At 45.1% G+C, this 22130-nt stretch overlaps 1 protein-coding gene across 3 annotated transcripts in view; it reads left to right on the forward strand.

Moving 5' to 3' along the window:
• TRIM29 (tripartite motif containing 29) overlaps positions 1–22130 on the forward strand; it is a 45626-nt gene that overhangs the window by 7098 nt on the left and 16398 nt on the right. For all 3 annotated transcript variants that reach the window (XM_053367339.1, XM_053367340.1, XM_053367341.1), the window contains exons 2-4: positions 13398–13493; positions 16211–16444; positions 17784–17982. In XM_053367339.1, the coding sequence (XP_053223314.1) occupies positions 13398–13493; positions 16211–16444; positions 17784–17982 (529 nt within the window). The remainder of the gene's footprint in view (positions 1–13397; positions 13494–16210; positions 16445–17783; positions 17983–22130) is intronic.

The raw sequence follows: 22130 nt of genomic DNA on the forward strand, positions 1-22130 counted from the left end.
CCCTCATCTTGTGTCAAATCTCATCTGAGTGAGAAGGCTTTGATTTTCCCCCTGCCTTTTAAAATTTATTTTCTTCCTCCTTGTTTCCTTTTGTGGGTTTAATGAAGCTCTTTAGAAGCACTGTCAGTGACTGGAACTGGGTGTTTCTAATTTAAACAAAGTGGTGTGCAGATGAAAACCTGTTCAAAGTACTTAGCCAGCCTTTGATACCTCCGTGCTCACTGGAGAAGGGGGCTTGGAGACTTCCCGTAGCTTTGAGAGAGGTTTGTGTTTTGTAACAAGTTTCCTCTCAGAGAACAAAGAAGCCTTCCAAAGTATATGCATTGAATCCAGTTCTTTGTTATCCCTTATTGATGAAAGGACTGTTGCTATTAGGAGAGGTGCAAAAACACAACACGCAAATCTGGCTTCTCATAGGAAGATAAGAAGCTGCCAGTAGGGACCAGTGTAAAGAGAGACAGCCCCCCTTCTGACACACTGAATTTCTGCTGCTTACCTGAGCTGGGGCAAGGAAGGGAGGTGGCGAATTCAGGACTGGTGCTTCTGCAGGACAGTACAGTGGTACCTCGGGTTACATACGCTTCAGGTTACAGACTCTGCTAACCCAGCAATAGTACCTCGGGTTAAGAACTTTGCTTCAGGATGAGAACAGAAATTGTGTTCTGGCGGTGCAGCGACAGCAGGAGGCCCCATTAGCTAAAGTGTTGCTTCAGGTTAATAACAGTTTCAGGTTAAGAACGGACCTCCAGAACTAATTAAATACTTAACTTGAGGTACCATTGTACTCAGAGTGGTTTTGCTGGTGCCTCCATAAAGCCCTAGAGCCCCACCCTGCCCAACCACCATCCAGGTAAGTTGTAGTGATGCTGGTGCCAGGAGAGCAGCTCTGTGGCTCTACCACACCACACATTGGCCCATCTGGCTCAGTATTGTCTACACTGAATGGCAGAAGCTCTCCAGGGGTTCAGATAGGGTTATCTCCCAGCCCTACCTGGAGATGCCAGGGATTGAACTTCAGACCTCTGCCACTGAGCTATAGGCCTTCTGTATATGTCCCTGAGTTGGCTCCCAATGCAGAGGCTGTGATTTATGGATGGGGCTGAGTCCTGGCAGTTCTGAATTAGGCTGAATTAGAGGTGGGGTTTGTAAGACCAGATAACAGTGGAAAGAGAAGAATCTCTCTCACACGCTGGAATGGTGGTGTACCTGCCCCTCCTTTCTCCCAAACTGACTGCTAGAAGATCTGGCTGGCTTCTTAGTTTTGCAAAATGTCTGCTGCTGCTCTTGGTACCACAACCAAAGAAGGTGAGACCCAGTGGCCTGGGTTCACAGATAAGGCTAAAACATGGTTTGTTTAGTCACAGTGTGGCTTGTTTGAACACAAGAGCTCAGCCCGCCAGACAAACCATGGTCTGATTTCTGGAAAAGCAGAAAAAACCATGGTTTGTTGACTTACACTTGAAATGATAACATTCTCAAAATAAGTATAAAATCAGTAGTTTTAAAAACATGACTAGTTTGTGAACATTCCTGTGGCATCCGGTTGACCAGATGGAATGCTGAGTTGGAAAGACCCATTGCTCAGATTTGCATGGAGGTAAAGGGACTCTCTGTGTGCTTGGCAAATTTCATCTACTGTTACAAGTGAGCTGGTGTGAAAGTCTGTCATAAATGGGACTTCTGCACTAGTGATAGGAGAGGTCTCTTGATCTTGGGCTTTAGCTTTTATTTCGCTGCAAAATGTTAAACACGTAAGTTCTTCATTTGCCATAAAAGAAGTCAAGAACTTGACTTATTCTGAGTTTTAAGCTTGTGATTTTCAAGATTTTTTTTTGGGGGGGGGGGAGGGAATAAAAAATGTTGTTTTAGTCCACCCCAATGACCTAGTATTGTAAGTCTTTATTGGCACGTTGATCTTATCAGTGTTGTAACATTACGTGAGATCATTGTTGGAGAGCAAGATTGAAAGTTAAGAAAATTAAGAAATCAGAAACTAAAGAGTCAACCACTGGAGTTAATCAGACAGACTTAATCAGTAGGTTACTGGACATAGCTAGGTGTTGGGGAGTCTGTGATACAATAAAATAAGTGACTTTCAGAATGACTGTGATGGGGTCAGCTGCATGGATCCCAAACAAAAGTCAAGGGCCATTTGGGAATTGACACTTCAAAACTGTTATCAGGAGAGCAGCCTCACCTTGGGGGTGCAGGACACACAAAGCTTTGTTCCCTAACAGCTCACTGTCAATCCACAGGATCTGGTGCCTGAGGCAGTTGCCTCCCTCTGCCTAATGGTAGGGCCACCCCCCCGGGGTTGACTTGCCACATTGCACAATAGAAGCACATCATAATTCATTATACAAGAGTCACATTCAGCCATCCTTTGACGCTCATTCTCACCACTGTGGTTGGGTTTGGTCAGGGCTCTTGCAAATGAGTTGTGGGAGGAGATTTGGGTGAACACCCAGAACTTTCACTGAGGAATGACAAGAGGTTGCTTGAGTTTCCTCTTTCATCACCATATTGATTTGAGATCATCATTGCCTCATAGTGCACACAGATCAGATATATGTGTTTAGCATACTCAAACTCTGGCTTACTTTTCACCTTCCCATGCATGTCACATCCCAGCTCACATGCGGGTGGCTAGCTTTATTCTTATTCTGTTATCCTACTAATGTCTACAACCAGTTCCTGCGGGTGGGGAAGTTGGCCATTTGCTGAAGTCTCAAGACTGAGAAAGAACCCACTGCCTGAACAGCATTTCCATTCTCACTTTGCATTTCAGAGGGAAGTCACATACAGCTGTCAGGTGGGAGCCAGGAGGGCAAGGTAGGAATCAGAGCCAGGAATTCGGAACCAGAGAACAAGCCAAGAGCCAGGGAGGACAACCATTGATCAAGCAATGGTCTGAATAGGAAGCCCTTTATAGCTCTTTCTGTTGAAGAGAGTCAATGTTCAAAGTCCAGATGAGCAGAGACCATTCAGGACTTGGGAACCTTTTTCTGCTTAAGCCAGACTTCCCCAATGAGGTGTCCTTCATATATTGTTGAACTATAACTCCAATCAACTCTGGCTTTTGGCCTTACTGGCTGGTGCTAATGGCAGCTGTAGCTCAAAACATCTAGTCAACATCTGATTGGGAAAGGCTGGCTTAAGCAGTTACATCAATCTGCAGCTCAGGTGGTTTCTTGCAAGAGTCAGCCAGGCCAGGATGAGAGCCAGATTTCCTTAGGACTTTGATGGATCCATGCAAACATGGCCCCCTGCACTGTACTGCTGCCCTATCAGTCTCCCCTCCAATGTTATTGCTGTTGTGCCAGGAGATGCCACTACCAATCCCTCATCTTCCCCTTCTGGACCTGGATTTCTCTCTCAGGCAGGCAGGCAGACAAGCTGCAGTGGTGCTTTTTAAAGCAAGCCAGACTCCAATGCATAAATGCTGCTCATCACCTTATATTGCAATGCACGACATCAAAGTTGAACCCTGAATTTTGGGTAATCTAAGATGATGTCTGTCCGTCATGCGTTGAAGCCAAATGCTGGTTTAGCTCCCATTCCTGAGTGCTGTAGCCCAGGCATAGGCAAACTCTGGCCCTCCAGATGTTTGGGACTACAATTCCTATCATCCATGACCACTGGTCCTATTAGCTAGGGATGAAGGGAATTGTAGTCCCAAACCTCTGGAGGACCAGAGTTTGCCTATGCCTGCTGTAGCCAATTAGCAGTGCATCTGAATGAGGGGAGTGTTTTGTTCGGGCAGCAGTAGTGTGCAGTAGTGCCAACTGAGGTCTCTCAATGCAAGGGCAGGGGCAGCAGCAATGCTGAATAGGAGTCCTGGTAGGTGGGAGTCAGGGGTGGATATGGACCCTTCTGAGTTCCAGGTCCACCACCAACCATTACAAGTCCCAATATTGACCCTGAACCATACCTAAAGCCATGGGGTTCCTGGTTCTAACCTGGCAGCTTCTGATATTGCACTCATGAAGCTCACAGCCAACACATGAGATGCTTCTGCTTACACGCCTTGCACCTTCCAGGTTAAGAAAACCTACTGAAGGTGCCTTACCCAGGGTATTCCATCCCACCCTCGTCTTCTAAGAGCCAGCAGGGGAAGTATCTATGCAAATGTCACAAAAAGGTGGAATGCACTCATTGAATGGTAACGGGATCATTGAAGCACATGTGCTGGCGATGTGGTTGGCCCTCACATTCCCAAGGTTTCTACCTGACACATGCCTTTTGCGCATGTAATTTGCCCCCCTCCCAAATTGAAGTGGTACGATCCCAAGAGCCACATCATTTCCATGGTACTGTAGGTTTTGCATAAATATCAAATAATGTAAACACAATAAGGAGTAATCTACACTCACTGGTCAGGATTGCCTCTTCTGGCTCAAACTGGCCGGACAAATCCTTTTCAAATGCTGCTTTTGCTCAGCCCAAGAACATGTTCAGCACAGAAACAAACACTAGGCAGTTCTGAAGAGGGTGATCTTCAAAAGGGATCGCATTGTGCTCCGTGTATTGCATGTGAAGTGTGGGTTGCCAAGAGCTGACCTGAAGGGGGCTCTAACATCCTTAAGAGCTGCACTACCGAGAGAAGTTCTGAAAGCACAGCATCTCCCATTGTGTGGCATTCTGACAAAAGGAAGCACACCTGTCTGTCTGCATTGCTCCCACTCTCCCTGCCATGCAGCTATTCAGAGCATAGAGTCTTCTTTGGTTGAGGAGATGGAAATTGATTCCCAATGCCACAGATTTTAGGTGGGGTGGGACAAAGCAGTGGTTGCGTGTTTGTGTGCAATGGTTACCAAATGACTATCCTGACTATCTCATGCCTCAGCTGGGGCATCCATCTGATCAAGATGGATTGGTTTTGATTATCTAAATTAATTCAGCAGGGATTTTTTTTTGGGGGGGGTGGATGTGTGCAGCTCAAAAGTTGTCCTGTCTCCCTCCATTTTCTGCATAGAGAAAGGAGGCAGTGATGGCCACTTGCTGAAATGCCTTTAAAAGGATTAGACAAATTCATAGAGGAGAAGGCTTTCAATGGCTATTAGCCATGATCTCTATGCTCTGCCTCCCTGGTCAGATGCAGTCATGCTTCTGAATGCCAGTTTCTGGAAACCTCAGAAAGGGAGAGTGGGTTCTTGTGCTCAGATCCTGCCTACAGTTTTCCCACAGGCATCTGGTTGGTCACTGTGGGAACAGGGTGCTGGCCTTGATGGGCCACTGGCCTGATCCAGCAGGCTCTTCCCATGTTCTTAACAGCAATATCCTACAAGGAGACATGTGGGATTGAGGTTACCTGGGGGGATCCCTGTGCATTGCAGAAACCCCAAATTGAGGTGTTTTTTTAAAAAAATGTACTCCCCCTACTTTAAGTGGGTCTGACTGGATGTACTACCTGTGCTCCTAAGTTGCGGAAATATAATAGGAAGAGAGGAAGCAAGTCAGAGGATTGCTTCATCTAGTTCAGTATTGTCTCCACACGGACTGGAGCTGCTTTCCCAGGTTTTCAATAGAAGACATTCCAAGCTCTACCTGGAGATTCCAGGGATTGAACCTGGAACCTTCTGTGTGTCAATAAATGCTCTGCAGCTGAGCTGCCGCCTGTCCCTTCTGCCACTGAGCACAATGGGATGGTGATGCCTCTCAACTGCCCATCCATCATTTCATCAGCTCCCTTTGGTCTGATAATTTTTCTAGTCAAAATTGGCAAAATCATGCCTCTCTCTAATGATAAAAAAGTTTAGTAAATAATGATGGGTGTGGACTCTATTCCATCTCCCTTGTTTCCTTTGGTTTAATTCCTCCACTTCTATCTAGCCATATCAGCTTTCAACATATAATGGGCATATACTAGTTTAACTGCTTCGGCTCTCCCCCAGAGAATCCTGGGGAATGTAGTTTGGTGATGGAACCAGGAATTAGTCCAAGAAGCTTAACCTCCTCCAAAGTTCTTTAGGAAGAAGGAATGACTGGTGAAAAAGTTGAAGCCTCTGTGGGCACACACTCTCCTTCCCCCTATTTGTCCCTTAGTTTTTCTGCCTTGCCACCTAGCTGTGGTGTCCCACTGATCAGGGCTGGTTTAAACCATTCATGCCATTCCAGTACGGAGGAAGGCTCAAGGTGCAAAATTGTTAGGGGAGCAAAATTTCAACACCGGTGCTGCCTCAGTACAGCTACGTGCTTCCATCACTGGGCTTTGTTGAAAGTGGCTTCTTCATGTGAAACAGGAAGTGACCTCTCCAGACAATGGAACAACTCTTATTTTCTTGTCTCTGTGGCTGTGATCTCCTGGGTGACGGGGACACTGTTAGGCTGTTGAATGTGCATGCGTACTCTGTCTGTTTCCCTGCCTCCCCACCCCTCCATGCAGCCCTGGGCACTGGCAACCCACGCTACACCATTGGTGGGGAAACCTTAGCCCAGGGGCTGAAAGTGCCCCCAAGTCCATTTATTTGGCCCTTGAGACCCTTCCATCTCTCACCAACCTTGTCCTGCACCCTCCCCAAGTGATTTTGCTCATCTGGATGTGTCCATGGACTATGACAATGTCTCTTGTTGGATGGAATGAGTTCCTGTGGAGAAACCCCTGAGTTTTATGTGCCTGGAACATAATGCCCTGTACAAAGCTAATTCACACCCCTTCCTTTGCCCACTTTTGCATCTGGTCCTGCCCACCATGGATGTGCGACCCATGGATGCTTGCTTAGGAGTGAATGTGACTTCCGGGTTCCCAATCCTGGTCTAGCCCAGTATTGCCTACTCTGGCTAGCAGCTGCTCTCCAGAGTCTCAAGTTACGCTTCCCCCACCACTTACTCCAGGGGTCAGCAACCTAAGGCCCATGGGCTGGAAGCGGCCCATCGAGGTCGTTTGACCAGCCCATGAGCCGCCACCGAACCAAGTTGCCCACTCGCGTGGGGACTTGCTTCTGCGACACTGGAAATCACGTCTGTGCAGATGCAGGCACTGGAATATTGCATCTGCGCACATGCAGATGCCGGAAATCGCATCTACCCACGTGCAGATGCCGAAAATCATGGGGCAGGCGCGCTCACGCACATGTGCAATTCAGCCCAAGGAGGGATCTTCACGGGACCAATCCGGCCCAGGCAAGATAAACCTTGCCAACCCCTGACTTACTCTATGCTCCTTTTTAGCAGGTCAGATCACTGGTCCATCTAGCACAGTCCTGTCTACACACTGACCAGCATTGGTTTTCAAGGGCTTCAAACAGGGAGCTTTCCCCAGCCCTGCTAACCCATGACCTATCCATCATCTCTAGGACAGGAGTGAGAGGCCCGCTCTGAACACTTCAGCCTTTGTGGAGACATCAGAACATGTCCTTTGTGTCTAAGCCTCTTCTTGATTTACTCCTTTCTTCTCAATTTTTGTATTATGAAAAAATTGCTTCCTCCGGCCCTTTCATGAGAACCTTTAATATATGAGAAAGCACACTTCTCCCACCCCTTTAATAAATCAGACTCTCTTTGGTGTACTCCATTACCTGCCTGGCTGCTCACATTTCTTCCTCCGCCCGCCCCCTTGCCATTATGGCTGTTTGGAATGCGCCAGGCAAGAGCATCCTCACGATCTCTCCTATAAATCTTTGGGGCAAAAGCGCAATCTTTGTGGATGGCAGTGGTTCCAAGGTCTGGGCTACCCTAAATTACCGGTGAAATTTTAATTTGCCATCACTCCAGCTGTGCCTCATTGTGCCGCAGAGATTGATGTTGACACAGCTCCCATCTCCCAGATCAGGAACGCGAGCAGATCAAAGGGATTATGGCTTATACAATGAGTTAGTAACTAAAGGCTTTTTGAAAAAAACCTCTGGAATCCATCTTGACGACAAGCACCATAAAAGGTCAATTATCCATTCCCTTTCTCTCTCTTTGCCACTTTGAAATTGTCTTTCAAGCTCTGCCTAGCCCCTACATTGACAGGGCTGCCAATCATTCAGTATTATACTGCTCTGTTAGAACTCTGAACAGGTAACCAGCCAGGGAACTCCAATAAAGCCGGCCCTACCATTAGGTAGCATGAGATGGCTGCCTCAGGTGGCAGAAGATGGGAGGATGGAATGGGGATGGTGAGTTATTGGAGGGGAGAGAATTGTGTGTGCCACATAGTCTGCCCTGAGGTCACATCCACGTTATATTTAAAGCACATGGCTCCCGCCAAGAATCTCAGGAAGTTCATTTCTTAAGAGTGTTGGGAATTATAGCTCTGTGGGGGGGGACTACAGCTCCCAGGATTCTTTAGGAGAGACGTCTGGTCCTCTTTGATAGCCAGCAGCATTAGTCTTCTCTGTCCAGCTCTCACTTTGCCTCAACCCTGGTGCAGACTGGATTAGCGGAGGGGTGAGAGCTCCGAGTACAGATGGTCATAAGTGCTTGAATTCATAGAATCATAGAGTTGGAAGGGACCCTCAGGATCATCTTGTCCAACCCCTGCAATGCAGAAATATGCAGTTGTCCCATATGGGGATCAAACCTACAGCTTTGGCATTATCAGGCACCAGCTTTGATAATGCTTGCTTAAGCCTCAGACTTCCACCGGATGCTACCTTGTCCCTCTCTTTCATGGACTCACCTTTGGGTCCACAACAGAGTAGCAGGCGATGGAGGGCTTCCTTGAAGGTTCTCTGTGGTGCAATGGGTTGGTGTGTCTGGCTGTTAATCAGAAGTTTGGTGGTTTGAGCCCACCCTGGGATAGCTGTGGGTTGGACTACATGACCCTTGGGGTCCCTTCCAATTCTACAATTCTATATTCTAGAAAGACCCCAGTGAACTTCATTCCAAGGAAACAAAACTGCGGGAAAGCATCCATCCCTGGAGTCTCTGACTGCTTGGAGGTTGGGGTGGCATGCAACAATACATGCATATTAAAATGAAATAACACTCAAAAAGGAATATTTTGCTGACTGCATAATTCACTTAAAACAAAAAGCCCCAGAAACTGTACAAACATGAAGTGACAGGGATAGGAAAAACAGGCACGTAGCTTATCCTTCACAAAATGAGCTTCACTCTCCTTTTCCTGGGATGTTAGCTAGGATTTACCCCACTAATTTTTCTTTTTTTAAAAAAAGATATACCATCATATTTAGAATAATTGGAGTCTTCTTTTTTTTCTAAGTAACATGCAGGAGCATGTTATATTACTTAACATCCTAAAATACCCAACTTCAAAGCTTTATTAAGTTAGCTTCACATGTCTCCACCTTTTAGGAGATTGCACTATGTTCTGCCGTGGGCAACTTCCTAAAGTCCTATAACATACTGATCACTTTGGAGCACAGGTGGTACATACTCCCAAATGCCTGAAAGATCTGTTCCTTCCTTACAGACTCTCTTGGGTGTACCATCAGTCTCAGAAACTTGGGGTGGCCAGGAGAGGGCCTTCTCTGTGGCAGCCCCCATGCTGTGGAACTCCCTCCCCTGACACTTTCAGTATACAGCTTCTGGAAAATACTGAAGACCCATCTCTTTACCCTTTACATAAGACCCTTTACAGAGGTGTATTTTTTTAGGACTGACCTTATATCTGTGATTGCCAGTTGTTTTAAACTGTGTCTAATACTGTGTTTTAATTGTTGTAATCTACCTTAGGACCTTAGGATGAAGAGTGAGTAAATGATGATGATGATGATGATTCCACCCATCAGACACTATATTGCTGCCCCAGGCAAAATATAGGAAGGTGCCCACCACCCCACCACAATTCTATGTGCAAATGTTAACTGGACAGGTAGCTAAACTGTATTCCACTTTGCTTGCCTCCACTGGACATGAGAGCATCAAAGGAGTGCAGGGCAGACTGGGCGGCATTCTAGCTTTTCCTGCCACAATTTCTACCCATCTGCTGCATTCTGCCTAATGGTAGAGCCGGTCCTATTCACTGCATTATACTCCATCTACCTGCCCCCAAGTTCTTTCACTACGTCCTTGGGGACAGAGTAACGGGTGGAACAAGAAACTGGGTCCCTCTGGGCATTCTTTTGAAAGCCTGAAACTCTCCTAGATGGAGTTTTAAGCATTTGAGTGCAGTACTTGAAGGCTTGAAGGGACTCAGTTTTTTTCCAAGAAGAAAAGAGCCTCATGTTAGCTCATCCCTAGATGAGGCATGAAAGATATTTATGGCACATCCCAGAGCTGGCCCACCCATGAGGCAGGCTGAGATAGCTTACCTCAGGTGGCGGAAGCCTACAAGGTGGCAGAGAAGCAGTGCTGGCGGCAGCACTTGAGATCTTATGAGATCTCACCAAAATCTCATGAGATCTCATGCATTTTGTGAGATCTAGCCTGAACCCACTGGAACCCGCCATCATTCAGCCCAGGCAAAGGAGACCGCTGCGGTAGCAGGGCAGCACCTTCCTGTTTTGCCTCAGGCGGCAAAATTGGATGTGCCACCCCATTAGATACATTATAAACACATGTACTGGATTCCACACAAAATGGCTTGACCATCATGGCTTTCCACCCAAAGGCATAATGGGCATTGGTTTTCTCAAGCTGCAGAAAGTGCTTTGTTGAGAGATCACTGGCATGTCTACGGTGCCATAGTTCATTGGGTTTGTTGGAGGGTGGCTGAGCTGGCTGTTAAACCAGTTCAGGTAGGCAATTGAGGCCTGCCCTTAGCGGAACAGTTCCTGGTTACTATGTGCTTGCAAAGTCCAACAGCAGTGTGAGACCACACATGATTTTAGGGGCATGTTCTCAGATCCACCCTATCCCAATCTCATGACACAGATAGTGTGGCATAATGGAGGGAGTGTAGGACTTCGTCCTGCTTTCAAATTTCTTTTATTTCCTGCTTCTCATGGGCTGACCTTGGGCAAGTGATTGCCTCTCAGCCTAACTTACTTCTCAGGATTGCACCATAAGGCAAAAGTGAGATGGAAGATTTTCTTGCCTTATACCCTTAGGGCCTGGGTGTGAAACAAATTACAATATTTATCTTTTTTTAAAAAAGGGTCCACCCAAGAGATCTGATAAATTTGGCTGAGTTCTTCCCTTTCCATTAGATATTCAGCATGTGAAATGGTGTTATTTATCTGCATTGTAGATTTATTGCAGAGTGCACCAGGTTTTATTAATGAAAGCCGTGTGTTGACATAGGATTGTAAGAGTTTTTTTCCTCAATTCACTTTCTCAGTTTGGCAGAGAGAAAATAATTCGCCTTTTGTCACCCATCTGTTTTCTGGTTCATCTGAAAAACACAATGTTAAATGATGTCCAGGTTAACTAAGCTGCATTAGTTGGATTGTGCAAATGTGTCCAAAGCCCCTGTGGGAATTTCCAAAGACTGCTAAGCAGTAAGATGAAGAGAAGAGCATGCATGTTTTGGATTAATTGATTTGGAAATTAAAGGTTGTTCAATTCCAGCAACACCCATAACTAGAGGTGTGTGTGTATGAAATTTGGAGTATTAGATGAATATAATAATGAATAAAGATGTGTCTAACACTTTCAGATATGTTTAGAGGTAGTGCTCCTTTTCCAGTACCTTGTCAAGTTAACCCTTCCCTTCCCAACTGTGGCCTCCTTCCAAAAAGGTGCCTTGTACTGCAATTAGGTTTGGACAAAAGGTTTTCTGTTGGGGTCAATAGGAGATTGCTATGTTTCTTTTGGGTGGGTGAGGTAAGAGGGGGATCGGGGCAAGGAAGGGATACCCCTGGCCAGATTGGGAAGCCCCAATGACTGTCTTGTGGGTCACTTGTTCCCTACCTGCTGTCCAGGAAAGAAAGGAATTCTTAGGGAAGTTTTTAGTGTTTGATGTTTTATTGTGTTTTTAATATTTTGTTGGGAGCCACCCAGAGTGGCTGGGGTATAAATAAATCATCATCATCATCATCATCATCATCATCATAGTATTCCTGTCCCATTGATGTAAAATTGGGACCAACATAACAGTCACTTAGGTGCCTTGTAGTGTTCCTTTCTAGTGGTGCTGTGTTAGCACACACAGGATAAACAAAGGAAGGCTAGAAAAATTTGTTCATCTCTCAGGACCTTTCTCTGGGTGGCTAAATTTCATAATGTGGAGACATGAATTAGCATGATAGTAACTTGATTTGGCACGATGACTTAAATGGAGCCTCCACATTCAAGTGCAGTGTATTTCTGGATATAGTAGATGTCGGGGACAAATGTGCTTTACCTGCTTGTGATCTTGTGGCTGGTCACTGTTGGAAACCGGAGACTGGGCTAGGCAGACCTTTACTCCACAAAGCAGTTCTTAGATTCTTACAAAGAGGAGCTATGTGAGTGCAGGGCTCCAGGTGTGTTGTGGGATGAACTACTGATGTGAAACTGACCCCGTGCCTAGTACACGCCACACAGAAAGACTGCACGCCAAGTGCACAGCAACTCCAAGATTTGCACTAGGGCAAACACGCCTATTTGTGGGTCTCATGCATTGAAATCCAGGTGTCTGTCATAGAATTGTAGAGTTGGATCCCAAGGACAATGTAGTATAGCTTCCTGCAATGCAGTAATCACAGCTGAATCACTGGGCCACACTTTATGATGGAGAAATAGGGGAAGGCGCAGAGAAACGTCTTCCTTCCAGATGCCCTCTGTCACATTTTCATCTACCTAGACAAACCTGATCTTTGGACAGGCAAATTGTTCCTAGAATCATGCACCAGTCAAGGGACAGCCAGCCATGCAAACACATCTCTGCACAACTCTTAACCTTTTCTGCCTCTGCTCTCAAGGCTTGGAGGGGACAAAGTGGGCTGTGATTCAACAGTGCCTGAGCGAGCTGGTGGATTTCAGTCCTTCTTTCTCCTCTCACTGTCTTCCTCACCCTGCCTTGATCATGGCATCGTCAAAGGGCTAGACGCAGAGCGAATGAATCTGTGGTCATGTCTAAACAAAATTTCTGCCGAGGGCGTCCTCCTCTCTGTTGCAACATGGGCCACGTCATCCTGTAATTACATGGAAAACTATTATTGTTGCAGCGACACACCCTGGGCTGGGCCCTGGGCTTCAAACACATCTGGATTTTGAAATTTGGCTTCTTGACACCCTCCACCCCCCACAACAATCCACATTAATGTGATGGGGGGGGGAAAGCATAATCCTAACCCCCTTAAAAAAAAACCAGTTCATGAGGGTAGATAGAAATCTGCCCAAAGCTTTAAGTCTAGCTTTGTGTGTGTGTGTTCGGCTTGGGGATTGGGATTGTCTGACCCAACTAGTGAGATTATCTAGATGAGCTTGATTATCTCTGATAGCTACTCCTAATTGCCAGGAACCTGTAACTCATGGGAGTTGCAGTCCAGGGGCCAAGGGCAAAAGTGAGCAGCATCTGTGGGCTTTGAAGCTGCCTCCTAGCAGAGTATGATTTCATTGGTGGTTTTCTTTCCTCTCCACAGACTGAGCTCTCTCTGCAGAAAGAGCAGCTGCAGCTGAAGATCATTGAGCTGGAAGATGAAGTGGACAAGTGGCAGAAAGAGAGGGACCGTATCAAGGTGAGAGCCACACAAAATCCTCCCGCTTCCCTCTTCTTCCCAAAACTACTGCCCCCTCATTGCTCTGCTCATTTCCTTCCTCCAACTTTTTGCACTCCAACAGAAGCCATGTCCACACCATACATTTAAAGCACTTCGATGCAGCTTTAAACAGTCATGGCTTGCCTCAAAGAATTCAGGGAGCTGTAGTTTTGTTAAGGGTGCTGAGAGTTGCTAGGAGACTCCCTCAGAAAACTCCAATTCCCATAATTCCCTGTAAAGAGGGAACTTAAGTGTCATTGGCCCGATCTTGTGGGATGCTCTCCCAATAGAGATTGAGCAGCAAGGTTCTGCTTCAGCTTTCAAATGCTTGCTAAAAACATTTCAAGTCCACCAGGCTTATGCAGGCAATGAAAACAGATGCTTTCCACAATAGCTAGATGATTTCTGATATTATTATTATTATTATTATTATTATTATTATTATTATTTAAATATATACCATTGTAAACTATTCTCACACATTTTTATGAATAGTGGCATATCAATGTTTTATAGCCAACTAAAAGATGTGGGTGGCAAGCCTAGGACTTGCCGATCAGAAGGTCGGCGGTTTGAATCCCCGCGACGGGCTGAGCTCCCGTTGCTCCGTCCCTGCTCCTGCCAACCTAGCAGTTCGAAAGACATGAAAGTGCAAGTAGATAAATAGGTACCGCGCCGGTGGGAAGGTAAACGGCATTTCCGTGCGCTGCTCTGGTTCGCCAGAAGTGGCTTAGTCATGCTGGCCACATGACCTGGAAGCTGTACGCCGGCTCCCTCGGCCAATAAAGCGAGATGAGCGCCGCAACCCCAGAGTCGGTCACGACTGGACCTAATGGTCAGGAGTCCCTTTACCCTGACTAAATAAATTTCAGTGAGTCTACTCTGAGTAGGACCAGCATTAGATACAGCTGGAGGCTTCCACCTTCTTCTGCCTTGCTCTTTTTTTCTCCTCACTTCCATTTCCTCCCCATATGGTTCTCCTAAGATGTCATTTTGCTTCCTCCGCTCATGTTCTCACCTCTTGCTCACTTTTCTTTTCGAGTATCTCTTCAGGGCCAGACCAACCGTATGGGCTAGAAGTGGGGTGTGTGTGTAGGGGGGGGAGAATAGGCCCATACATCTAACTTGGCAGAAGGCCTGGAACACACAAGCTCGTCTCACACTCCGGGGACTACCCAGCACATTTAAATTCTGTGCCTTGGCTCCGCCAAAGTTGTCTGCTTATCTCGACTGCCAGAGCTCATCCCTGAATATCCGAGGGTGTTGCAAAAATAAAAAATCATGTCAAGCAATATATGCAAAGCCGGCTTTTTCTCTTTCCAAATCGCAGGAGAACGCCTGAGCATGGGAACTTCCATTATATGGATTCACTGTGCCCCATGTTAATGTAATCTTCATTCTTTTACTACTTATTACATTTTTAAAAAAATAAATAAATCCCTGACCCACCGCAAAGGAGCTCAGGGTGGCATTCCTGTTTATTTGTTCTGTTTCCTCTACCCATTTTATCCTTTCAACAACCTTACGAGGCAGGACAGGCAGGAAAAGTTTGGCTGGACACTCAGTGAGCTTCATTGCTGAGTGGAGCACTGAACCTAGTTCTGCATCAGTTCTAGTCCAGTCTTCCCCAACTTGGAACTTCAAGATGTTGCTACACCCACTAGTGGCCTAAATGATCTGGAGGACACCAGGTTGGCAAAAGTCTGGCTTAAAAGTCTCCCCAGAGTTTCACAGGACTCCTGATTCACAGGGAAAAGACCGGAATGTTTTGAGTGCAGGATTTAGCTGAGAATCTCTGTGTGGGTGGAAACGTTCTCAGTAGAAACCGCTAACGTGGTTAGATCAGAGGAAACCTGGGAAGGTATCAACTGATGATGATGTCATCTTGAAGTGCTTTGTTATACCTCTGCCCTGCAGGTTGTACTGTGCACAAAAGCACCCTTTCACACTTCTCCTTGTTCAGCTACTCTTAACAATCTAGACCAGGGTGGGGAAGCTTTTTCCAGTCTGAGAGCCACATTTCCTTCCGAGTAGGCTTCTGAGGGCCACATGCTAATGGTGGGTGGAGCCAGAGGGAAAGTGGATGAAGCATTAAATATAAATTTGACTTTTTGTCAAGTTTCTAATCATGCTCACATACCCCTCTCTGTCCTGCATCTGGACAAGCAAAAGGCAGCATCAGAGGTGAAGGATACATCCCGGACAGGGAAAAAACACTCAGGGTATGAAAGAAAGCCAAAGAGGGCCAGTTGGAGAGACCTTGAGGGCCACATTTGTTCCTGCCCTGGCTTGAGGTTCCCCACCCCTGATAGGATGATTTCTATATCAGATTCTGCCCACAATATAAGTCACACCTGCAAGGATATACTTTGCATGAAGGTGTCTAGAAATGTCAGTGACATAACACTGAAATGACCAGTCCCCACCCTGCCACACGTTTCTAAAACACGCACTCAGGAAATTGAACTGGTGCAGCTTTTGCTGGGCATCCCACATCACACTCCCAGTGTGGGTCTGCAATGTTTAGAGCATCCTTGCACACAGAAAACTAGGGCATCAGGGAGAAGGGGTTTGGTTTTGCTCTCTACTGGTGATGGGCATTTCGTTTTGTGATGAATGTCAGCTCCAGCCGTGCAGAGAAAAGGCTTTGTGGTAGATGAGTCAATGCATTTCCATCCCCCTGTTTCTTCGTCTAGAACTTCACCACCAATGAGAAAGCCACGGTGGATCAGCATTTCAAAGAGCTGATCCGTGACCTGGAGAAGCAGCGGGACGAAGTGAAGGCTGGTTTGGATCACAGGGAGAAGGTTGCTGTGGAGAACATCAAGGAGATTGTGGAGGAGCTGGAAGAAAGGGCCAAACTCTTGCAAGAAGACAAGGAGACCAGGGAGCAGATAGGCCAGATCAGTGACTCAGTGCTCTTCCTGCAGGTATGCAAGGCTGTTTTTTCTCCCATGCTGACTGTGGTGGCTGGTGCTTATTGGGGCTTGTAGGGCAGAAGGCAGGGAGGCCAACACTAGGTGGAGCTAGAACCAATGAGCTAATTTTGTCTCCATCCTCCTCCCCACTGCAGAGTTTCACAAGGGCAACACTGAAACTTAGGAGGAGGAAACAGGGGCAAAGGAAGGCGTAGTGACACCTGGGACAGATATCACTACGTAAGGCGCATGTGTGGCGTTGCTACGTATGGCACCATATGTAGCGACACTGCACATGCGCTGTATAGCAATTTGCTGCCGGTGCAGCCCCAGCGCTGTATGGACGGTGCTGGGATCCCTCCGGTGCCGCTACAGCCACAAACTGTCCATACGGCTCTGAAGCGGCGCAGTGGCAATCCACTAAGTACAGTGCATGTGCAGTGTCGTACTCATGCGCTGTACGTAGCAACGCTGCACATGCACTGTATAGCAGTTTGCTGCTGGCACTGCTCCAGTGCTGTACGGTGGGGAATTATTATTATTATTATTATTCCTTCAACTCCCATCAGCCCCAGCTAGCATGGCAAACGAAGATCTAACTTGCAATCCAGTGACATTTGGAATGCATCATATTGGCTACCTTTGATATGTTCACTGTCTTTTTATTTTTAATAGAGTTATGTTCAGTAGTGTAGTGGCAAATTCAGAAATGCAGGCTCTGCTCCTGGTGATCACAGCCATACCCCCTCAGAGGAACATGCCTTCCATAATGATTCAATAAGCTTATAATTATACAATAATAATTAGGGATGCATTGCCATAATCAATGCAAGTCTCCATGAGTTGCCATTCAGCTAGATCTACTGTTTTCTGTACATGTACCTGGGCAAATGTTTAGGAGCACTCCAGTATCTTATTCGGCAGTGACTTAAGTTGCACTTTCCATGAAGTTCCATTGTACATAACAGACCCTGTGCATTGTTTTCTTGAAATGGATTCACCTTGTATTTTCAGTGTTCCTAAATCACTAGCTTTGGAGTAGACAGTGGCTAGAAAGCTCCTCTTTCATGGAGATTGAGTAGCTCTAGGACGCTGGAGACAGGGACCCTGCTGCAGAAATAGTAATCAGTCTTTGACCCCCTGCAACCCTGGATCACTACATCACTGGTTATATTCTGTCTTTCTTCTATTGAACTCAAGGTTGCATATCTAGGATTTCTGAGTGGTCCATCAATATTTAGACCAATGACCAGACCTAGGCCTGCTTAGCTTCAGCCCAGTGGCTTTGTCCAGACCAAACCCCACTCCTCTTCTGTACGCCACTTCTGTTTATTGCTATTATTCCTGGCAGGAATTTGGAGCAATGATGAGGAGCTACACCATTCCACCATCCCTGCCAACATACAGCATCCTGCTGGAGGGAGAGAACATGAGCCCGTCTATGGGGATACTGAGAGATGACCTCCTGAACGTGTGCATGAGACATGTTGAGAAGATCTGCAAGGCAGACCTCAGCAGGAACTTCATCGAGAGGAACCACATGGAGAACGGTAAGGGGAACTTATTCCACTTGGCCTTTTAATTCAGTTTAGAAGCGGTTCAAGGTGCTGCTCCCCCTTGAGGAAGGCCCCTATCCTGTCTGTTTCTGAGATTACAGTGCCATCTCCTATACCCATCTTTACTGAGAACATCTCTTTGTATTCACTGGGCTTACTTCTGAGTAGACATGCACAAGATTGCACTGAGAAATTATGCACTATCTTTGGTCTTTTATCACTTGAAGTATACTTGGAACTCAAACTTGCAGAAACAATTGTAGAACTTTTCCTCTTTATTTGCCCAAAGCAAAGGCATCCTTCCTGTACACTTTTTTATTTTTCAAAAAGTCTTTATTATTTCACCCTTCAATGCAAAGATTCCCCAACCTGCTCAAAATACAATATTTTTTAAAAAACCGGCAATAATATTATCCAAACCAAAACTAATGATAAAAGTTCTTGCAGATGAAATGTAAGAGCGGCAGCATAAAAGCAGAGCTTAAACCACAGTTCTAAGAGGCCTGGGATTTTATTTTATTTTTTAAATTATCTCACCTAGTGACAAATGGAATTTATCTATCTATCTATCTATCTATCTATCTATCCAGTCATTCTTTCATTCTTATATCTCACCCTTCCTCCAATCTGGAGCTCAGGGTGGCAAACAACCAATAGAGAAGCAATTATGCAAAATAAGACATCATGTAAACCACAAAGTTGCAGCAGCAGCAATTCAACAGCAAATAACATCAGTAAAAGCTTCACCAGAAAATAGTTTGCCTCATTATACAAATGCCTGGCCAGTGTAAAAATATTTACAGCCTCCCTGTAAAAGCAGCATTGCTTAACTTTTTAAAAAATATTTATTAAAATTTTCCATTGTTATACATTAAAAATCAAAAAAGAAAAAAAAAGTTTAAAAACACATAGAATTCACAATCCTTATTTTCAATAACATATTTCCCTGACTTCCCCACACCTCCCCCTCTTGTATTCCAATTCAAATTGTTGGTTCAACAAGTTCTTATCCCCAATTTTTAACCTTTTTATATTTAGTTCATTTTAAAAAACCAATTTTGCCTTATAAACATCAATAGTGATACATCAGTGCTTATTCTTAAAACCTTTTTCTAAAGTCGGCCTAAATTCCCTTCCATGATTTCCTCAATTCTCAAACAGATAACAAAAGTAAAAACAAAACAGATTATAATTATACACCCTTTGGATTCCCAAACTCCACCCTCCCCTTTCCCGGTTTCAATCCCCAACAAACGTCCATCAATCAATCTACTATCAGCCTGGAGATCTCACGTCCAAGGCTCTTAATTCTCTCTCAGTTCCTCTCTGCCGGTTTTTTTGATAGTCCTTGGTATTAAGCACCAAATCTCAGAGAAGCACTAGTCCAATAGGGTCCATGTTTCTTCCAGCCAGACCTCCATACTTAAAAGTGGAGCCTGAATCTTGTTTCTTACTCCTTTCAAGTCCAAATGTCCCCAAAGCTCCAACTTCCACCTTAATCAAATTTGTAATCCTTGGGTCTTCCGATCTCCACATGAGGAGATCTCTCCATTCTTCAGTCTCCAATTCAGACCAAATTTTCACCATCAAGTTCTTATTTTCCTTTGTAACCATCCTGTCAGGCCTCTGGCTCTCCTTTGTCATCTGCAACATTACATCTCCTCCTTCCTTTTCCTCAGAAACAACATATATCTCTTTCTTCACACTCTCAAAACTCTCAAGTTTCTCTTCTTGTCCAGCTGCATGGGCTTCCTGAGTCAATTCCTTATCAATTTCAATGGATTTGTTTACTGTTAAGTCCAGAGTTGCAACATTTGTAGCCAAAACATCAATTTGGCCTTGTAACTTTCCCAAGAGAAGAAACACTCTGTCCAATTCAGCCTGAATTTTCCCTCCTTCAGCCATTCTTGTAATGTCCCAAAATCCCCTCTAGAGGGATTTTGGTTACTTAGTATTCCTTCCAGTTCAAATTCAAAAGTCAAATTCGTTTGTATCAGTTCTTCCTTATTTTCAACAAAGTATAGTCAAATTGTAACAAATATAGCCAGCAGAAGCAGCAGAAACAAAATTCTCTTTTTCCGTCTTGACAGCTAATTTGACAGCTGTCAAACTCTTCAATGTCTTTTCAACAGGCTCTCTCGCGGATCACTCCCGGGTCCGGGGGGGGGGGTGGCACTTCAGCTCCCAATATTAGCTCTTATCCTCCAGTAAAATTTCTTCTAGTGCCAAATTGTGAAATTAATGTCTTTTACCCAATAATAAAAGAAAGAATTCTCTCGACCTTAGTTAGCAGGTCCTTGCTTTAGATTGTTTACAGGACGGGGAGACGGACTTCCTGTTTACGCCTTCCCCGATCATGCCTAATTCACAAAAGAAAAATTTCCTTAGAAATCCAATTTCCGTAGTACTCACGGGTTGTTATTTTAAAGTCCAAATCACAAGAAGAAGTCAGCGCTCTCTGGCCATGGCAGCGCGGCTTCACTCCGCAGGAGAAGCAGTCGACTCTCAGCACCGCGCCGCTCACCCCGTCCCCCGTTCCGAAGCCTTTAAAAAGGCTCCTTCGCAGGTCGGGGGGGCGCAAATGGTGCCCGCCGAGTCACCAGGTTCACAGGCTTCACCGCCTGTGATTTTTAAGGGTCCCCGCGTCGCCGCAGCGGTAAGACCCTAATCCTGTGGAGCCGATTCCCTCCGGAGCTCGGAGGGAATCCACCATTAGCCGATGGCGCTAACCCGGAAGTCCAAGCAGCATTGCTTACCTTTACCCCTCCATCTTAAGACACAGAATGCCTTAAGTGAACAGCTGAGACTTCAAAGTGCAATACTTAATAAATCATGCATCAATTTAGCTAATCAGTAACGGTGGAGCAATAAAAATGCAACAAATACAGCAGAATAATCACATCCAATAAATGGAATGTAGTGATTTCACTTGGCTATTATGGCTAATAGCCACCAATAAATTTCACCTTCATGAGTTTGTCTAAGCCAAAAGTGGGGTACCTGGGGCCTTCCAGGTGTTGATGGACCCCAACTCCCATCAGCACGGCCAATAATCAGGGATGATGGGAATTGAAGTCCAAAAACATCTGGTTGGCCGCATGTAGGAATGAAAGAATCTACCAATTTCAGTTTCTCTCGTTTTCTTGTTTTCATCTGTCTTATGTTCGATTTGCCCCACTTCTACATCAGTCTGCATTTTTTAAAAAAAAATCTACATGAACATTTTTTATATATTCTGTGCACACACATCCCAACATACACATTCCTGCACATTCAATTTGCCTAGTGTGTACATTTCTGCAAGTTATCCCTCTAACATAACACATTTCGGTGCATTACTTCTATTAATATATATACTGTTGTGCACACTTTCCATTAACACATGCAGCTTTGGGTTGACGAAGTATATCGCATAATTCAGAGAAGTGCAATTTTGAAGGACAGCTGTGTTTAGGTTTTTGTGTTGGTTCAGGATCATGTGGATCAGCACTAAAGTGTAAACTGATACAAATCTTTTCCCCAGCCCAATACTCAGTTTCCCTGGCACACACACCCCAACACTACGCCCCTGAGTGGTTAGAGTGTTGGACTAAAACCTGGGAGAATTGAGTTCAAATGCCCACTCAATCATGAAGCTTACTGTGTGACCTTGGAACAGTCACTGCTTCTGAGCTTGACCTACCTCACATGGCTATGTAGGACATGTTGAATTTTTCAACTTTCAAATTCCAAAAATGAGGTGTGCTAAAAAGTTGTGACATGACTTGGGAATTTGGAATATATTTTGCTTAAATTAATATTATTTAATTTTGCTTGCTAAGTAAAAAGTGTGGAGAATTGCATAGAAATCATTAAAAATGATTGCCAAGTACTTGTAGTTTTATTAATTATTTTTATTTAGCATTACCTGACAAAATTTTAAAAAAAGGTAAAATTAAAATTATTTGGTTTTCAAAAACTAATTTATGTGCTTCTTCATCAAATGTAGACTTGCCAAGCTAAATGTTCTCCAGTCACAAAAACAATAGGAGATTTGAATTCCTCAAAACATTGCCCCAAAACATATTGTTAAGACCCCTCACTGATTCCACCCCCCCAAAAAATTAAGTTTCACCTACTAAAATGGCACTTCTCACATTTGG

Source organism: Podarcis raffonei, chromosome 15 (genome assembly GCF_027172205.1).
Source record: "Podarcis raffonei isolate rPodRaf1 chromosome 15, rPodRaf1.pri, whole genome shotgun sequence".
NCBI lineage: Eukaryota > Metazoa > Chordata > Lepidosauria > Squamata > Lacertidae > Podarcis > Podarcis raffonei.